At 59.6% G+C, this 14,787-nt stretch overlaps 2 protein-coding genes across 7 annotated transcripts in view; one reads left to right on the top strand and one right to left on the bottom strand.

The window, feature by feature from the left end:
• The window catches only part of VILL (villin like), a 28,872-nt gene extending 27,542 nt beyond the window's left edge, over positions 1-1,330 (top strand). For all 5 annotated transcript variants that reach the window (XM_051977953.1, XM_051977977.1, XM_051977944.1 and 2 more), the window contains one exon: positions 667-1,330. In XM_051977953.1, the coding sequence (XP_051833913.1) occupies positions 667-780 (114 nt within the window). In that variant the 3' untranslated portion in view covers positions 781-1,330. The remainder of the gene's footprint in view (positions 1-666) is intronic.
• Positions 1,331-2,148: 818 nt separating this feature from the next.
• Positions 2,149-14,787, bottom strand: part of PLCD1 (phospholipase C delta 1) — a 54,044-nt gene continuing 41,405 nt past the window's right edge. For both annotated transcript variants that reach the window (XM_051978000.1, XM_051977992.1), the window contains exons 4-15: positions 12,623-12,752; positions 11,782-12,013; positions 11,282-11,483; positions 10,851-10,995; positions 10,468-10,617; positions 9,462-9,614; positions 8,135-8,279; positions 6,913-7,029; positions 5,689-5,867; positions 5,404-5,530; positions 4,077-4,226; positions 2,149-2,856 (exon numbers count right to left, since the gene is read on the bottom strand). In XM_051978000.1, coding sequence (XP_051833960.1) covers positions 2,771-2,856; positions 4,077-4,226; positions 5,404-5,530; positions 5,689-5,867; positions 6,913-7,029; positions 8,135-8,279; positions 9,462-9,614; positions 10,468-10,617; positions 10,851-10,995; positions 11,282-11,483; positions 11,782-12,013; positions 12,623-12,752 — 1,816 coding nt within the window. In that variant the 3' untranslated portion in view covers positions 2,149-2,770. The remainder of the gene's footprint in view (positions 2,857-4,076; positions 4,227-5,403; positions 5,531-5,688; positions 5,868-6,912; positions 7,030-8,134; positions 8,280-9,461; positions 9,615-10,467; positions 10,618-10,850; positions 10,996-11,281; positions 11,484-11,781; positions 12,014-12,622; positions 12,753-14,787) is intronic.

Here is a 14,787-nt window from a genome sequence, read left to right on the forward strand (position 1 = left end):
CTCAGAACACCTGGTTGGAGCCCAGACTGAGCCCGCACTGACTGGGTGGCTTTGGACAAGGCCCTGTCTTGAGTCTCGGTCCCCAATTATAGAATCTATGCAGAGCCTCCCTCCCAGTGTCATCCTGGGTAGCCGGAGGGGGGGGGAGGGGCTAGAGCAGCCTCCGGGGCAGGGACCCCGACCTGTCCACCCTGACCTCCTGGCCCGGCGCTGTGGGGGCCATTATTGGAGCTGAGGCCCAAGGGGCTGGGCTGGGGCCTTTTAGCTCCCTCTCCCATCCAGGGAGCTTCCATAGTGGAATCAGGTCGGGCAGGTGCAGTGCTTCTATTAAGCACCTGCTGTATGCTCTGAGTTACAAAGGCAAGTCACCTTCCTTCGAAAAACTGACACCAGACTCTGAGTTTGAGGGGAGGAGAGGGTGCTCTCCCGGGGTGGGGAACAGCCTGGGCAAAGACAAGGAGGGGGGAGATGCCATTAGGAGGCCTCAGGTCACAGCCAAGGGGGCGGAGGTCAGTGGACCCTGAGCGCCTGGCGGAGGGGGCCCGGCGCTGGGGGGCAGGTCTGTGCCCTGGGCGGTTGTTTTGGCAGGGGGGGCCGCCCGACCCTCCAGAGCCCCCCGGGGCGGCCGAGCCCAGCCTGAGCCCCTGCCCCTTCTCCCTCCCCCAGTTCTACCTCTCAGACTCTGACTTCCAAGAGCTCTTTGGCAAATCCAAGGACGAGTTCTACCGGATGGCCAAGTGGAAGCAGCAGAGCGAGAAGAAGCAGCACGGCCTGTTTTGAGGCGCGGCCTGCCGGTGCTCCCCAGCGTGCTCACGCTCCCCAGTTCCGTTCCCGTCCTTCGGGAGGCATCCCTGAAGCTGCTGGCCTAGTGCCCCCCTCCCTAAACTCTCCTAGCCCCTCCCCCAGCTCCCTAAGCTGGCCTAGCCCCCCCCCACCCCCAGCTCCCTAAGCTGGCCTAGCCCCTCCCCCAACTCCCTAAACTGGCCTAGCCCCCCCCCACCCCCAGCTCCCTAAGCTGGCCTAGCCCCGCCTCCCTAGCTCCCTGGGCTGGCCTAGCTGCTCCCCGCTCCCTAAACTGTTCTAGCCCCTCCCCCAGCTCCCTAAACTGTTCTAGCCCCCCCTCCCCAGCTCCCTGGGCTGGCCCATTCTACCACTGAGCTCCGATTCTGGTCATTGGGGCTCTCGGGGACATGGCCCCTCCCTGGAGTTCTGAATGGGGGGGGGGGTATCAGCCAGACCCTTGGGCGCCCCCGGCAGAGCCAAGGCCAGATGGTCTGGGCCGGCCCCCTGTGCCCCGCGTCCGACAATAAAGGCTTCCTGACCTTCCTGACCAGCACGCCCCCTCCCTCGGCCTGAAGGGCAGCCTGGGCAGGGGCCAGCAGACAGAGCTCGTCTTCCCGGGGCGAGTCTCACTCACCGCCTCTGTGGGGGGGGGGGGGTGTAGGAGAGGGAGCGCCCCCAGCTACGTATGCAGGACCCCGGGGTCTGGATGGGGCAGCTAGCGGGCAGAATGGGGGGAGGGGGCGTCAGGCAGAGCTGGCTCTGAACTTCACCCAGACAATGGCTAGCCGGCCACCTCTCTGGGACTCAGTTTGTTCAGCTGTGAAATGGACACAACGGCCCCTCCTGGTCTGGAGGATCCCCTGGGCACAGAGTGTGCTGCTATCCCCTGATGTGAGCCACTGCTCTCCCTTCCGCCAGCCTCGGGCACGGAAACAGAGCAGGACTCCCTCCCATGGAGCCCCCCACCCCACCCCCAAGTCTGATAGCCACCTGGCTCCCGAGAGGCCTGGAACGGAGCTGGGGGAGGGTTCCCGGGAGGGTCGTCCCTTCCGGGTTTTGCAGGGCCCCAAGCTCCTTTTCCTGACTTTCCCCTGGGCTCTGCTAGCAGGGTGGGGGCTCCGGGCTGAGCTGGCGTTTGGGGGAGTGGGGAAAGACAGCAAGCCCTGCCCCCCCCCCCCAGCCCGTGGAGTCAATGGCAGCGACCCGATCTCCCATCCCACAAACTTCCAGGCCCGGCTCCCAAACAGGAGGGCCTCGAAGGGAGGCCGGGAGCCTTCTGGAGGCCGGGGCCCCAGGGAAGAGCAGACCCCGGACCAGAGGGCCAGTCCTGAGCCCGGGTTCAGGAAGCCAGGCCAAAGGCTGTGCTCGCTGGAGCGTGAGGTCGTCTAACTTTATTAAAACTCAAAGCAGGCGTCCAGGCACAGGGACAGCTGTAGTGTAACGTTTCTATCGAATTCACCCGGACGGAACTCAGGGGACAGCTCCCCCCTCCCTCCAGGTCAAAGGTCTCTTCCTCCTCGCCATCCCAAGGGCCGGACCCCCATCTCCTTGTGGTACCACCCAAGGCGGGGCCGGAGAAAGACTCAAAGCCCTTCGGGGCCGCAGGATCCATGGGAGCGAGAGCAAGCGGCCGGCCGTCTGCAGGTGAAGGCATTTGCACTCCCAGATCTCGAGGCCCCTTTAGTTCGGGGCGGGGGGGGGGGGGGGGGGAGAAGGGACGTCTCCCAGACCCACTGGGTAGACGGAGAGGGATCCCCAAGTTCCGGTTCCACAGCCCAGGGCTCTTCAAATCATTGTCGGGGCCTAGTCAGGCACATTTTCTTTCATTCAGCCTCCACCTTTCCCTTCTCCTGAGCCCCGGATGGCCCAGGGCCTCATTTCTGGAAGATCCAGCAGGGCGCCAAGTGGGCAAAGGACCACTGGATCTTGGCAAATCTTAGCCTCTCGCCAGTCCTGCCAAGGAGGCTGACCAGGGCCTCCACTCCCCTTAGTTCTCAGTGTTAATCTTCACAAACAGCGTGGCTGACGGATACTGGTCCCCATTCTTGGACAGGAGGTGGATATGGCGGTAACCTGGTGAGAATAGGAAGGACAGAGAAAGAAAGAGAGGGAGGAAGGAAGGAAGGAAGAGAGAGAGAGAGAGGGAAAAAAAAGAAAGTAAAAGAAAAGAAAAGAAAAGGAAAGAAAGGAAGATAGGAAGGAAAGAGAAAGAAAAAAATGAAGGAAGAAAGAGAAAGAAAAAGAGAAATAGAGAAAGAAAAGAAAGGAAGAAGTAGAAGTGAGGAAAGAAAAAAAAACAAAAAAGGAAGAAAGGAAGGAAAAAAGGAAGGAAAGAAGAAGTAGGAAGAAAAGAAAAGAAAAAAGAGGAAGGAAGAGAGATAGAGAAAAAAAGAGAAAGAAAAGAAAGGGAAGGAAGGAAGGAAAGAAAAAAGAAAGAGAAAGGAAGAAAGGGAGATTAAGAGAGAGAAATAGAGAAAGAAAATAAAGGAAGGAAGAAGTAGGAAGGAAAGAAAAAAAAGGAGGGAGAAATGGAAGGGAGAATGGAGGGAGGAAGAAAAAAAAGAAATGAGGGAGGGAGGAAGGAAGGGAGATATCCAGATGTGACTGACCATGGATGAACATAAACTATTCTATTGGGAAAGACTGGCCATCTGACCATGGACCAAAAGCAATGCGGTGTGGGGCCTCCTAAGCCTGCTTCCCAGCCCTGGTCGTCCTGGCGCTCTCCAACTGCTGATTCTTCCCCGTGCATCCTCTGCACCCTTGGCTGCCCATATTTGCTTGTGGTCCTTCATTAAATTCTGAGTTCCTTGTACCTAGCGCAAGTTCCAGGAACTCAGTAGGTGCTAAGGAAAGGATGGATTGCGCCTCAGGAGTAGCTGGTTTGAATCCTTCTGTGGGCTGCCTGGGTGACCTCGGGCAGGCCCTTTCCTCTCCCTAACCTGCCTCAGTTTCTCAGCCACGAAGGTGCGCTCGGTGTGGAAGGTGTCTAAGGTGCTCTCAGCTCTGCCCCTGATCTTATGGCCTGTGTGGGTGAGGACGGTTGAGCAGAAGCTGCCCAGGTGCATGATGGTAGAAAAGAGAATCTGCACGTGTCTCAGAGAAGGGCATGATCCCCCGAGGAGGAGGAGCCTGGAGGGAGCGGAACAGGGAAGGGATTGGGGGGAGAGCCGTGGAGACGGAGGGAACGTGTGTGAGCCAGCCTTGGGCAGGGGAGACCGTGGGGGGCGGTGGGAGTAATGCAGGGAAGCGGCCCTAGAAGCGGGGGCCCCACCAGTCCTTGGGTCCCTTACCTTGCTTGAGGCTGTAGAAGGGGATGGTACATTGGCCCACGAAGTCATTCTTGGAAGAAGCGTCATAATCTTCCACCAGGAACCTGACCAGGGCAAGCTCGGGGACGGCCACCTCAAAGTGGAACTCTTTGTCCCACCGGGGGTTGAAGCCTGCGGAGGACCAAGGGGCCGGGTGAGGGGAGCGAGGGGCCCTCCTGGCTCCTAACGCTAACATGGGGGGCCGTGTCCACAGTCCCCGCCTCCCATCCGCCCCTGCCCTCTGTCCACAGTCCCCGCCTCCCATCCGCCCCTGCCCTCTGTCCACAGTCCCCGCCTCCCATCCGCCCCTGCCCCCATGTCTGCAATGATGCCTTCTAGTTGCGTGGCCCTAGTCACTGACCTTTCTGAGCCTGTTTCCCCGTTTGTAGGGAGGAACATTACAGCCTGTAGCATTTCCCATGGGCTCATAATGAAAAGGTATCAAAATGGGACTCTCGGGGTTTGGGGCCCACTGTCCCTTGACCCCAGATTATGGCCACAGCTCTCCCGCTGGGCCGCTCAAGGGCAGGGGCCTTGTCTGAGTGAAGCAGCTGGGGGCCCAAAGCCCCCACAGCCGTGCTCAAGGGGCCCCTCCCAGCAGCCCCGGCACAGACACATCGGGATAACGCAACCTCCTTTGGGGTTTGGGACCCCAGAGGCTCAGACTTTCTGACAGACACTGGCAGGGAGGGCGTGAAGGCCACACGTGCCCAGATCCCTGCGGCACACGCGTGGAAGCGACCACACAATGCACACGCACATACAACTCATCCCTCGCAGCCTCCGGGTGGGACCACCATGGGATGCTACCTGGCCCCCTCTTTTAAGCCCCTTCCAGCTCCCCGTGGGGGGCTTTGAGCTCCCTGGCCCGGTCCCTCTGGGACTTCCCTCACTGCCCAGCAGGAGCCAGGCAGGACGGACAGCCTGGACAGAGTCGCGGCCATACCGGTCCGTGCCCTTCCTTAGGCCCCTTCCAGCACGCAGTCTGGGTGACGGGGCGCTATTTGGCCTCGGAGCCGCCTCCTCTGCGGCCCAAGTGCCGCCAGCTCCTCACTCCAGGAGCACCCAGGGCCCACCCCGCCTCCGCCCTCGGTCGCCTGGCCCTCCTCTGCGGTTTGGGTATGGCCCGAGCTGAGTCCCCCTCCCCCCCCGCCCTGAGTCCCAGGGGACTCGGCCCTCCTTCCTCCGGATCTTTCATCTGCTTTTTGCCAGCCAGGTCCGAGGGCACCAGCTCAGCCAGGGCCCCAGGGGGCGCCTCCGCCAGCCTCCCCACCGTCCTCGCCCCCTCCCTGCCGAAGCCCGGGCTCACCATTGTTGTCCACCACCGGGGTCTGCTTGCTGGCATTGATGACCCCGTGAACCTCCACGGTCACCTTGGGGTCCACAATCGAATTTTTGTTCTTGTTCACTTTGGGCAGCTGCTGCCCTGAGATGACCTGGAGGGGAAAGGGGGGTCAGGAGACAAACAGGCAGGGAAGGGGGTCAAGGTCGGGGAGGGGCAGGACAGGGTTGGGCCGGGCGGGACGGGCACGGGCAGGGCGGGTGGGGCTGCACGGCCCCCTCTCCTCTCCTCAGCCCCTCCCCTCCCCCTTACCCGGACTCGAAGTCTGGTGAGCTCCCTCCACGGCCCCTCGGCCACAGCCCGGGGGTTGAACTTGGAGTTGGGGTCCCGAAGGAAGGCGGGCTTCAGAACGTAGCCGGAGAGTCCATTGTCCTGGAAACGGCCTTGGTACAAGTCCATCTCTTCCCCTGGTGTCTGGAAGTTCAAGGCCACTGGATGGGGGGGACGGGACAGAAGCATCCGTGAGGAAGGTGATGGAGCAGGCTCCCTGACTCGCGGAGCCGGAAGGACTTTAGATTTCTCTTGATCCGAGTCCATCATTTTACAGAGGAAGCTGAGGCCCAGAGAGGGCACACAACAAAGTACCAGAGCTGGGATGGGCCCGGGAACAAAGGGACCTGGCTGGGGTCCCCTGAGGACCAAAGCAACCGTCCAGCTCGCTCTCCCTGAGCCCGGGCGCCTCCAGGACGTCCCCAGGGGAGGAATGGAGGGTGGGGACACCTGGAGCCCGAGGGCTGGGCTCCTTCCACCCGCTGAAGCCACGTTCTGTCTGCCTCAGTTTCCTCATCTGGATAAAGGGGGAATCACACCACCTGCCTGCCGGGGCCATTGTGAGCCACCATGGGAGGGACAGACAAAGGCTCAATGCTGGCTCTTACTGAGACCTCAGCCTTGTCTCTATAAGGGGGGAGGCATCTGACAAGAGCAGCTCAGGTGCCCACTTCCCATCCTTGCTGCCCAGCAGCTGCCCTCTTGGCCCTCTGGGAAGCAAGAAGGACCAGCCCCCCCCCCCCCGGCCAGCTCCGGGGCCCCGTTTCAGCCCCCCCCCAGGCCAGCTCCGGGGCCCCGTTTCAGCCCCCCCTAGGCCAGCTCCGGGGCCCTGTTTCAGGCCCCCCCCCCGGCCAGCTCCGGGGCCCCGTTTCAGCCCCCCCCCAGGCCAGCTCCGGGGCCCTGTTTCAGCCCCCCCCCCCCCGGCCAGCTCCGGGGCCCCGTTTCAGCCCCCCCCCGGCCAGCTCCGGGGTGCCGTTTCAGCTCCTGCCTCCCGGGGAGCAGAAAGGACTTTCCCGAAGGTCTTTGGGTTGGCTGCTCCTCTAGAAGGTAAGCTCCCTGAGGGCAGGACCCGGGGTTTTGGCCTCTGTGTCTCCAGAACCCGTCGGGGCGTTGCCACGTCTGCGCGCTCAGTGAATGTTCCCGGGGTCCCTGCCCCTCTTCCCGCGGCTCCCTGAAGGCCCCCCGCCCTCGGCCCTGGGCCCTCACCGATCTGGCAGCCCACGTTCCACATGTCCACGGGGCTGTAATTGGACGAGTCGGTTCTCCAGCCGGCCGGGTAGATCCTGCTCAGGTGCTTGATGTTATGATGGATGAAGCTGTTTCCTGATTTGGGGCAGAGATCCTTGCTCACAGCCGGCCCCTCCCCCCCAGCCACCTCGGGCCCTCCCGTGGACCCGGGCCTTGCCGCCCCCACCCCCATAGCCCTCGTTCCCCTCACAGACGGGGAAGCGAGCCGGGGGCGACAGCCATTGCCCCCCTCCCCCCCAGCCAGACACGTCCCCGTGATCAGCAGCTCTCCGGCCCCTTTGCTTTCCCCCCAGTCCCCGAGCCTGGCCCACGAGCACCTTCGAACCCTCAGAATCGTGGCTTGTGTCGGGGGGCTGCTCGACCCCAGGCTGCCCTCCCTGCCCGCCCCCCCTCGCTTCCTCTCCCTGGGCCCCCAAGGCTGAGCCAGCTGAATTCAGAGGGGAAAGGAGACGAGCTCCCAGCGTCCCCCCCCCCCAACCTGAGACATGGGTGGTCTCTGTGGCCCTGAACGAGAGCCCTCCCCTTCCCGGCTCTGGGTCCTCCCTGTCCTCCGCTGTCCCTCCGGCTCTAAGCCTGGGACCTCAGCATCCTCCCGGGTCACAGCCGGCCCCGCCCCGATGGCAGACGTGGGGGGGGGGGTCCCTCTCTCTGCAAGGAATCTAAAGGACCCCAGTGACGGGGGACGTTTCTAGAGCCTCCCAAAGGTTCCAAAGTTCTCCCCGCACCATCTCCTTCCAGCCTCGTCACACCGCAAAGCGTGCGCCATTTTACAGACAGAGAAACTGAGGCCCGGGGGGTGAGCCCCGGTGGAATCCCGATGACGCTAGCGTCCGTAGGACAGAAAGGGCTCCCCAGGCTCGGCAGCCCTGTGGATGCTGAGCCATCTGACCATTTGACATGCTCGGTTCTAGCTAGGGAGTGGAAGAAGGGGCTCTACCGGAGGCTCCCTCTCCTGCGTGGGGAGGGGAGAAGTGGGGGCCTCTGCCCCCTGCCGGGCAAAGATCCCACAGGCCCACGCGGGGAACGCTCAGCGGCCGGGAGACAAAGCGCGGGTCCTGGGTGCGAGGTCCGCTGGGGGGGGCTTTGGGGGAGCGGGGAAGGCTTAGACGGTCGGGCGGCCTCCGCCCCAGCCCGCGGTGCCGGCTCCAGGGCCGCCAGCGGGAGCCGGCGCGGCCGGTACCTGACTCCTGCGCCATTTTGAAAGCTCGGTTCTCCGAGAAGGACGACATCTCGTAGAAGGCGGAGCTGTAGAAGCCCTCGAAGTGAACGCTCTTGCAGTAAACCACCAGGTCGGACAGCTCCTTGGCCAGCTTGAGCGTGTCGTTCTGGGAGGGGGAAGAGCGGGGGGGTCGGGGAGAGACCCAGAGAAATGGACAGAGCCAGAGACTGGGGGGGCGGGAGCGGGGGAGACGGAGACAAAGGACAGGGACACGGAGCCGAGGGACAGACCCGGAGACTCAGCAGAGAGAGCGGAGGCAGGAGGAGGAGCGGAGGCTGAAAAGGAAAGGGTGGGAAGGGTGGGAGACCGCTTCTCCTCCTGCCTCCGCTGTTCTCCCTGAATCTCTCTAGCTCTCGCTATGTCTTCAGCACTTTGGTTTTCTGTCTTTTGCTCGCCTCACACTCTCTGCCAGGGGACGCCTGGAGAGTCACCCCTCGTGATGACCTGACACACACACACACACACAGTACATACATGTGCACCCTCTCACACACACATGTGTACCCTCTCACACACATACATGTGCACCCACTCACACACACACACATACATGTGCACCCTCTCACACACATGTGTACCCTCTCACACACATACATGTGCACTCTCTCACACACACATGTGTACCTCTCACACACATACATGTGTACGCTCTCTCACACACACATGTGTACCCTCTCACACACACACACATACATGTGCACCCACTCACACACACACATACATGTGCACCCTCTCACACACACATGTGTACCCTCTCACACACATACATGTGCACTCTCTCACACACACGTGTACCCTCTCACACACATACATGTGTATGCTCTCACACACACATGTGTACCCTCTCACACACATACATGTGCACCCACTCACACACACATACATGTGCACCCTCTCACACACACATGTACACCCTCACACACACATACATGTGCACACACTCACACACACATGTGCACCCTCTCTTATACACACACATGTGCACCCTCTCACACACACACATGTGCACACCACGCAGTGCATGCACACCCAGATTGCAGCACCCCACAAAGAGCCGTGCACACCCGTGTATGTGCATGCAGTACACATGTACCACAGTGCAGCACATGTGTGTGCAGCCCGAGGCCATACATGCACACGTATGCACGCGCACACACCTCCCCCAACGGCCAGGCACACGGTCACCGCTCCAGGACCAGTCCCGACTCCGAGCCGGAGTGTGGGGCCGGTGGGACCGGAGGAAGGGGAGCCCGAGCCCGCTCTCCCCCGCCCCCCCAGGCCGCCCTACCGAGCGCTTCTGTTTCACTTTGATCTTCACGGCCTCGTGCTCCATCTCGGCTGCTTCGTCCTCGTCCGAGACGTCGGCGGCCTCGGAGGGCCCCAGGCTGGCCAGCGGGCCCCCCAGCTTCTTCCCCTTCACCAAGATCTTGCCCTTCAGTTGCTGGGGAGGAGAGAAGGGGCTGAGGCTTTGCCCGGGGGGCGGCTCTCACACCGGCGAGGTCAGAGGCCACCCCCACCCCTTCCGGGGGTTATCCCGGGGGTGGGGACGGGAGGATGAGACGGTCTTCCGGGGTCCCCCAAACGGGCAGCCCCCCCCCCAGCACGGCTGCGCCTCCTCAGGTGGCCTACGGGAGCGCCCCCCACTGGTCGGCCTTTGGAGAGCAGGAGCCAGCGAGCCGCGGTCTGAATCCCACTTCCCGCCTCTCTGAACCTCAGCCTCTCGCTCTGTAAACTAGGGGTGACAGAACTCGCCCCCGGGCCGGCCGTGGGGACCCCGCTGTGAGAAGCCGACGGCCAGTCGCCGCCGGGGAGCGCCGAGCACAGCCGCTCACCCCCAACCGGGGCCCCCTCCTCCCCTCTGCCGGGGCCGGGCTCGTCCGCCCCAGAACCGGGGCCGCTTCTGGAGAGGGGGTGATGGGGGCAGCGCCGGCTTCCAGGCCCCAGAGGCTGGATCTGAATCCAGACGTTGCCGGCTGCCGCCCCTGACTCAGTCCTTTAACTGTCTAAAACCTCAACTTCCTCACGTGTAAAATGGGAATCAAAAAGAACCCTCTCTGCTGCAGCAGCTTGTCATGCCAGAAATGGGAAAGAAGTGCCGTTCCTGAAGGTTCTCCTCTTCCTCCTTCCCTTCTTCCTCTTTCTCCTTCTCTTCCCTCTATTCTCCTCTCCCTCCTCCCATCCTCCTCCTCCTTTTCTTCCTCCTTTCTTCTCCTCTTCCTCTTCCTTCTGTCCCCCTCCCCTTCTCCTCCAAGAACCCCGGGCCAGGACCTCCTTGCTCTGCCCCCCGGGCTCACCTCGGGGGAGGGGAAGTGTGTCACCAGGTCGTCCACGGGCCTGTCAAGCAGCAGGCTCCCCAGGATGGTGCGGAGATGGTGGGCCATGACCTTCTGCTGCTCCAGGCTGCAGTGATTCTCCAAGGAGATGATCACTGGGTAAGGCGACGCCTGGGGGCAGAGAGCCGGAATTGGCCACCTCCTCTAGGAAGCCGACCTAGAGTGACTGATGTCCTCACGGAGCAAGAGTCTTAGAGCAAGCCTTGCTCCCACCCCCGGGGGCCGGCTCAGGACACATTCAGAGAGCTGGGGGTCGTCCTCCTTTCCCCCCTCCCCCTTCCTCTCTCCTTCCTCCCCCTCCTCTTCCTCCTCTCCCTCCTCTTCCTCCTCCCCATCCCTCTCACCTTAAAGGCATAATTCTTGATGGCCTTGATGACATCACAGAAGAGCACTTTGGAGGTAAAGGTGTAGCCGTGGTAGATCACCGGCTCCATGTTGGGGCCGTCCCAACAGTCCAGCTCCACGCACCGACAGCCTTTGGACAAGGCCCTGCAGACGTTGGAAGGGGAGGATTGGGGCCTGTGGGGTCCTGCCTGTGCCTTAGCTGCTCCAGGGGTGTGTTCAGGAAGGGTTGCCCCAGTGGCCTCCCGGGAAGAGGCCCAGTGGGAGGCTACAGAGCAGCCTGTTGGGAAGCTGTAGCCCCCGGGGGGAGAGGCCCAGTGGGAGGCTGTAGCCCCCGGGGGGAGAGGCCCGGTGGGAGGCCCTGCTCCCTCCCTCTGCCAGTTAGCTGGGCTCCAAGGGTGGCCTCCCTTGTCCCCCCTCCCCCGGCTCCTACCGGATGTAGGCCTCTGTGCTGCTCGGCCCGGTGATCTGGTCCTCCATCAGGTAGGTGTTATGGGAGGAGGAGATGAAGTAGGAGCTGAGCGGCTGGCTCATGTCCTGGTAGACCTTCCGATGGGCCGGGCTGAAGGCGCTCCCGTCGGCGGATAACAAGTAGATGAGGAAGCCGTCCTTGGTCATCTGCTTCTGCTCCTTGGCTGCAGGAGGACAGGGCCCCGGGCAGCCCCAGAGAGCCGTCAGGCCGTGCTGGGCCCAGCCTCCTCCCAGAACCGGTCCCGAGGCCCACCCTGCCCTCCCTTCCTGGGGGGTCTTAAAGAAGCCATTTCCTCCTCCAGCTCCCTTAGAGGGGAGGGCCCTGGATCGCCATGTGGACGCATTTCCCTCTGGGTTTCTGGGAAAGGAGCCAAGCCAAAGGAGCTCCGCAAAGTCACGGTGGGCCCCACGTGAGAACGGGGAGCCGGGAGCGGCCGGGCCCCCGAGTCCCGCCACACTCACCGGCCTCGCTGGGCTCGTATCTCTGAATGAGGGTTAGGGCCAGCTGGGGACTGGCCTCCTCTTCCTTCTGTTCCTGCTGTAAGAAGGTCACCAGCTGCTCCACAGACAGGGTCTCCTGCGAGCCCGAGATGTCCTCGAAGAGCCTGTCGATCTCTTCCCGCTGGGTCAGCTTCCGGTAAAATGCCTCGATCTCGTCATCCTCCAAGGATTCCGTATGCGATTTGTCGCATTCCTGCGAGGGTCAGGTCTGGCTCAGAGCCCCCAGGAGGGGGTCACATGACTCAGGAGCCCACTCGGCCCCCGCAGAGCCCCTCCCCTGCACCTCACCCCCAGCATGGGCTCTGTGGAACAGAGAGGCTGCGGCAAGCCGGAGCAGAGGCCAGACCCGCAGGACCCGGCCCGGGTTGCATGGACTGACTCCTAAGCTGCAGCTGCCCTCCCTCAGCCGAAGTATTACCCGTGACTGAAAATAAGGGAGGCGATTGCGTGGCAGTCCAGCCCCAACGCAGCATCTCCCCAAGAGTTGGAGCTCCGGCCCTTTTGTTTGTTTTTGCCGGTGTTTACGGACCTGGTAGGTCTATGGGCTCTCCCTGCTAGGATTTAAGCTCCCTAAGAGCAAGAGCTGGCTTAATAGCATTTTTGGTTTCTGTATTCCCAGTATAAAGTAGGTGCTTTATAAACTTCCCGGGATGAATTGCATTTCTGATTGGTTTGGGCTCACTGTGAGGAAAGGAGACCCAGGGCTATGTCTGAGTGTCCACCGGGTCACTCCCATGAGGCCCCCAGACCATCCAGCCAATGCGAAAGCCTCAGGGCCAGATCAGGAGCACAGCCATCTCACCCGAAAGATCTTCCTTGCGTAGCTGTCATCCATCTGGATGTTTATTTCCTTCAGGAAGTTTTTCAGCTCCTTGAAGCTCATCTTGTTGTCTTTGTTCTTATCCGCCTTCCGAAGACACGAGTGAATCCAGCTGTGGTCAGATGTAAGGAAAGTGGGAGAAAGGGCCCTGACCTTGGCGTCGGAAACTCCGGGCTTGGGGCTATCAAACTTTGACCCGGCAGGGTTTCTACTGGGCTTTTACCCCAAAAAAGGGAAAGGGACCCACATGTGCAAAAATATTTGTGGCAGCCCTCTTTGGAGTGGCAAGAAACTGGAGGCTGAGGGGGGCCCATCAGATGAGGAATGGCTGAATAAGGAGGCGAATGGTACGGAATATTATCACTCTATAAGAAATGACCAATGGGATGATTTTAGAGAGGCCTGGAGAAACTGACACGAACTGATACTGAGTGAAATGAGCAGAACCAGGAGATCACGGTACATGGCAACAATAAGATTATATGATGATCAACTGTGATGGACTTGACTGTTCATTAAGGAAGTGATTCAAGGCAATTCCAATAGACTTATGTTGGAAAGAGGCATCCGCATTCAGAGGGACTATGGAGACTGAATGTGGATGAGAGCAAAGTATTTTCATCTCTTTTTTTTTGTTGTTTGTTTGCTCTTTTCTCCTTTTCTTTTCTTTCACCTTTTGATCTGATTTTTCTTGTGCAGCGTGGCAAGCATGGAAATATGACTAGAGGACTCTAGAAGGGAACATTAAAAAGCTGGCCATCCAACATCCAGATTCCAAAGAGGCAGCATGGCTGCAGCAAGCCCAGGTCTGCCAGGGAAACAAAACTGAAGACAAAGGGGAAGGCTGTTTTATCTCGATTTTAGCAAAATGTTTCATAGAGTGTCCACTATTTTTCTTGTGGTGAAGAAAATAGCTAGCATTTATTTAGCATCTATTATATGTCTGGCACTATGCCAGGTGCTTTACAATCACCTTGATGTTTATCACATCCCTAGGAAGCAAGTGCTATTGTCCCCATTTTTGCAGTTGGGTAAACTGAGGCAGGCAGCAGCTAAGTGACTTGCCAAGGCCACACAACTAACAAATGTCCCGGGTTGGATTTGAACTGACTCTTTCTCACTTGAGGACCAGCACTCTATCCACTGGACCACCTCAATGGCAGCTGTGGACAAGGCAAAGAGTCTCGGCTGATTAGACTCATCATTATTGCTTTGGTATCAGCTTGGAAGGAGGTTCTCCAATAGAGTGCCCCAGGGATCTGTACTAGGCACCTGCACTTGTGTATCTTTATCAGTGACCAAGATGAAAGCGCAGATATTTAGCCATCAAATTTGCACATGAGACAAGACTGAAAAAAAAAAAAAAACTACCTCACACTTGATAGAATGAGGATCAAAGAAATCCTGCCAGCCTAGAGCATTTGGGCTGAATCTAATACGATGAAGCATAATAAGAATAAATGTCAAGTCTTACACATTGGTTCAAATAGTCAATTACATGAGAATGAAGGAAACCTAGGTTTTTAAGATCTAGAGATCTTAGTGGGTTATAAGCCAAATGTGAATTGGCAGTGGAATGAGGCAGCTCAGTGGGATCTTGTGGGGGAGGAGGCTTCTAGAAGGCTTCAAATGACATTCCCTGGGCACTCTGCTTTGGTCTTATCCATCATAGCTAGAGTATGACGTTTGGGTCTAGACAAGGATAAAAAGGGCCACTGTTAAGGAGGTGAATGTCCAGAGGAGAGTGACCGAGAGGAGATGGGAGGGCTCTGGGTTGATATTATGTAAGGAGGGGTTCAGGAAACTCAATAGATAAGACCCAAGCTGGGTCCAAGTCTTTAAAGTCAATAGACTGTTCCCATTTTGGCCCCTAGGGACAGAACCAGGAAAAATGTCTGTGACAAGATTTCTTAACAATGAGACTTCTCCCTGGTTGGAAAGGGCTGCCCTAAGGAAATGATGGGAGCCTCTCCTTGGAGATCTCAAAGCAAGGGCTACAGATCAGAGAGCAGCTGGATAGCCAGCTTGTCACTATATGACTGTGGGCACCACTTGGACTAGATGTTTATGTTCCTCTGAACAAGGATGTGCTATAACTGCTCACTCATGTCAGCTCTGAGGTCCACTAGGATCCCTGAACCTTTCTC

This window comes from Antechinus flavipes, chromosome 1 (assembly GCF_016432865.1).
Source record: "Antechinus flavipes isolate AdamAnt ecotype Samford, QLD, Australia chromosome 1, AdamAnt_v2, whole genome shotgun sequence".
NCBI lineage: Eukaryota > Metazoa > Chordata > Mammalia > Dasyuromorphia > Dasyuridae > Antechinus > Antechinus flavipes.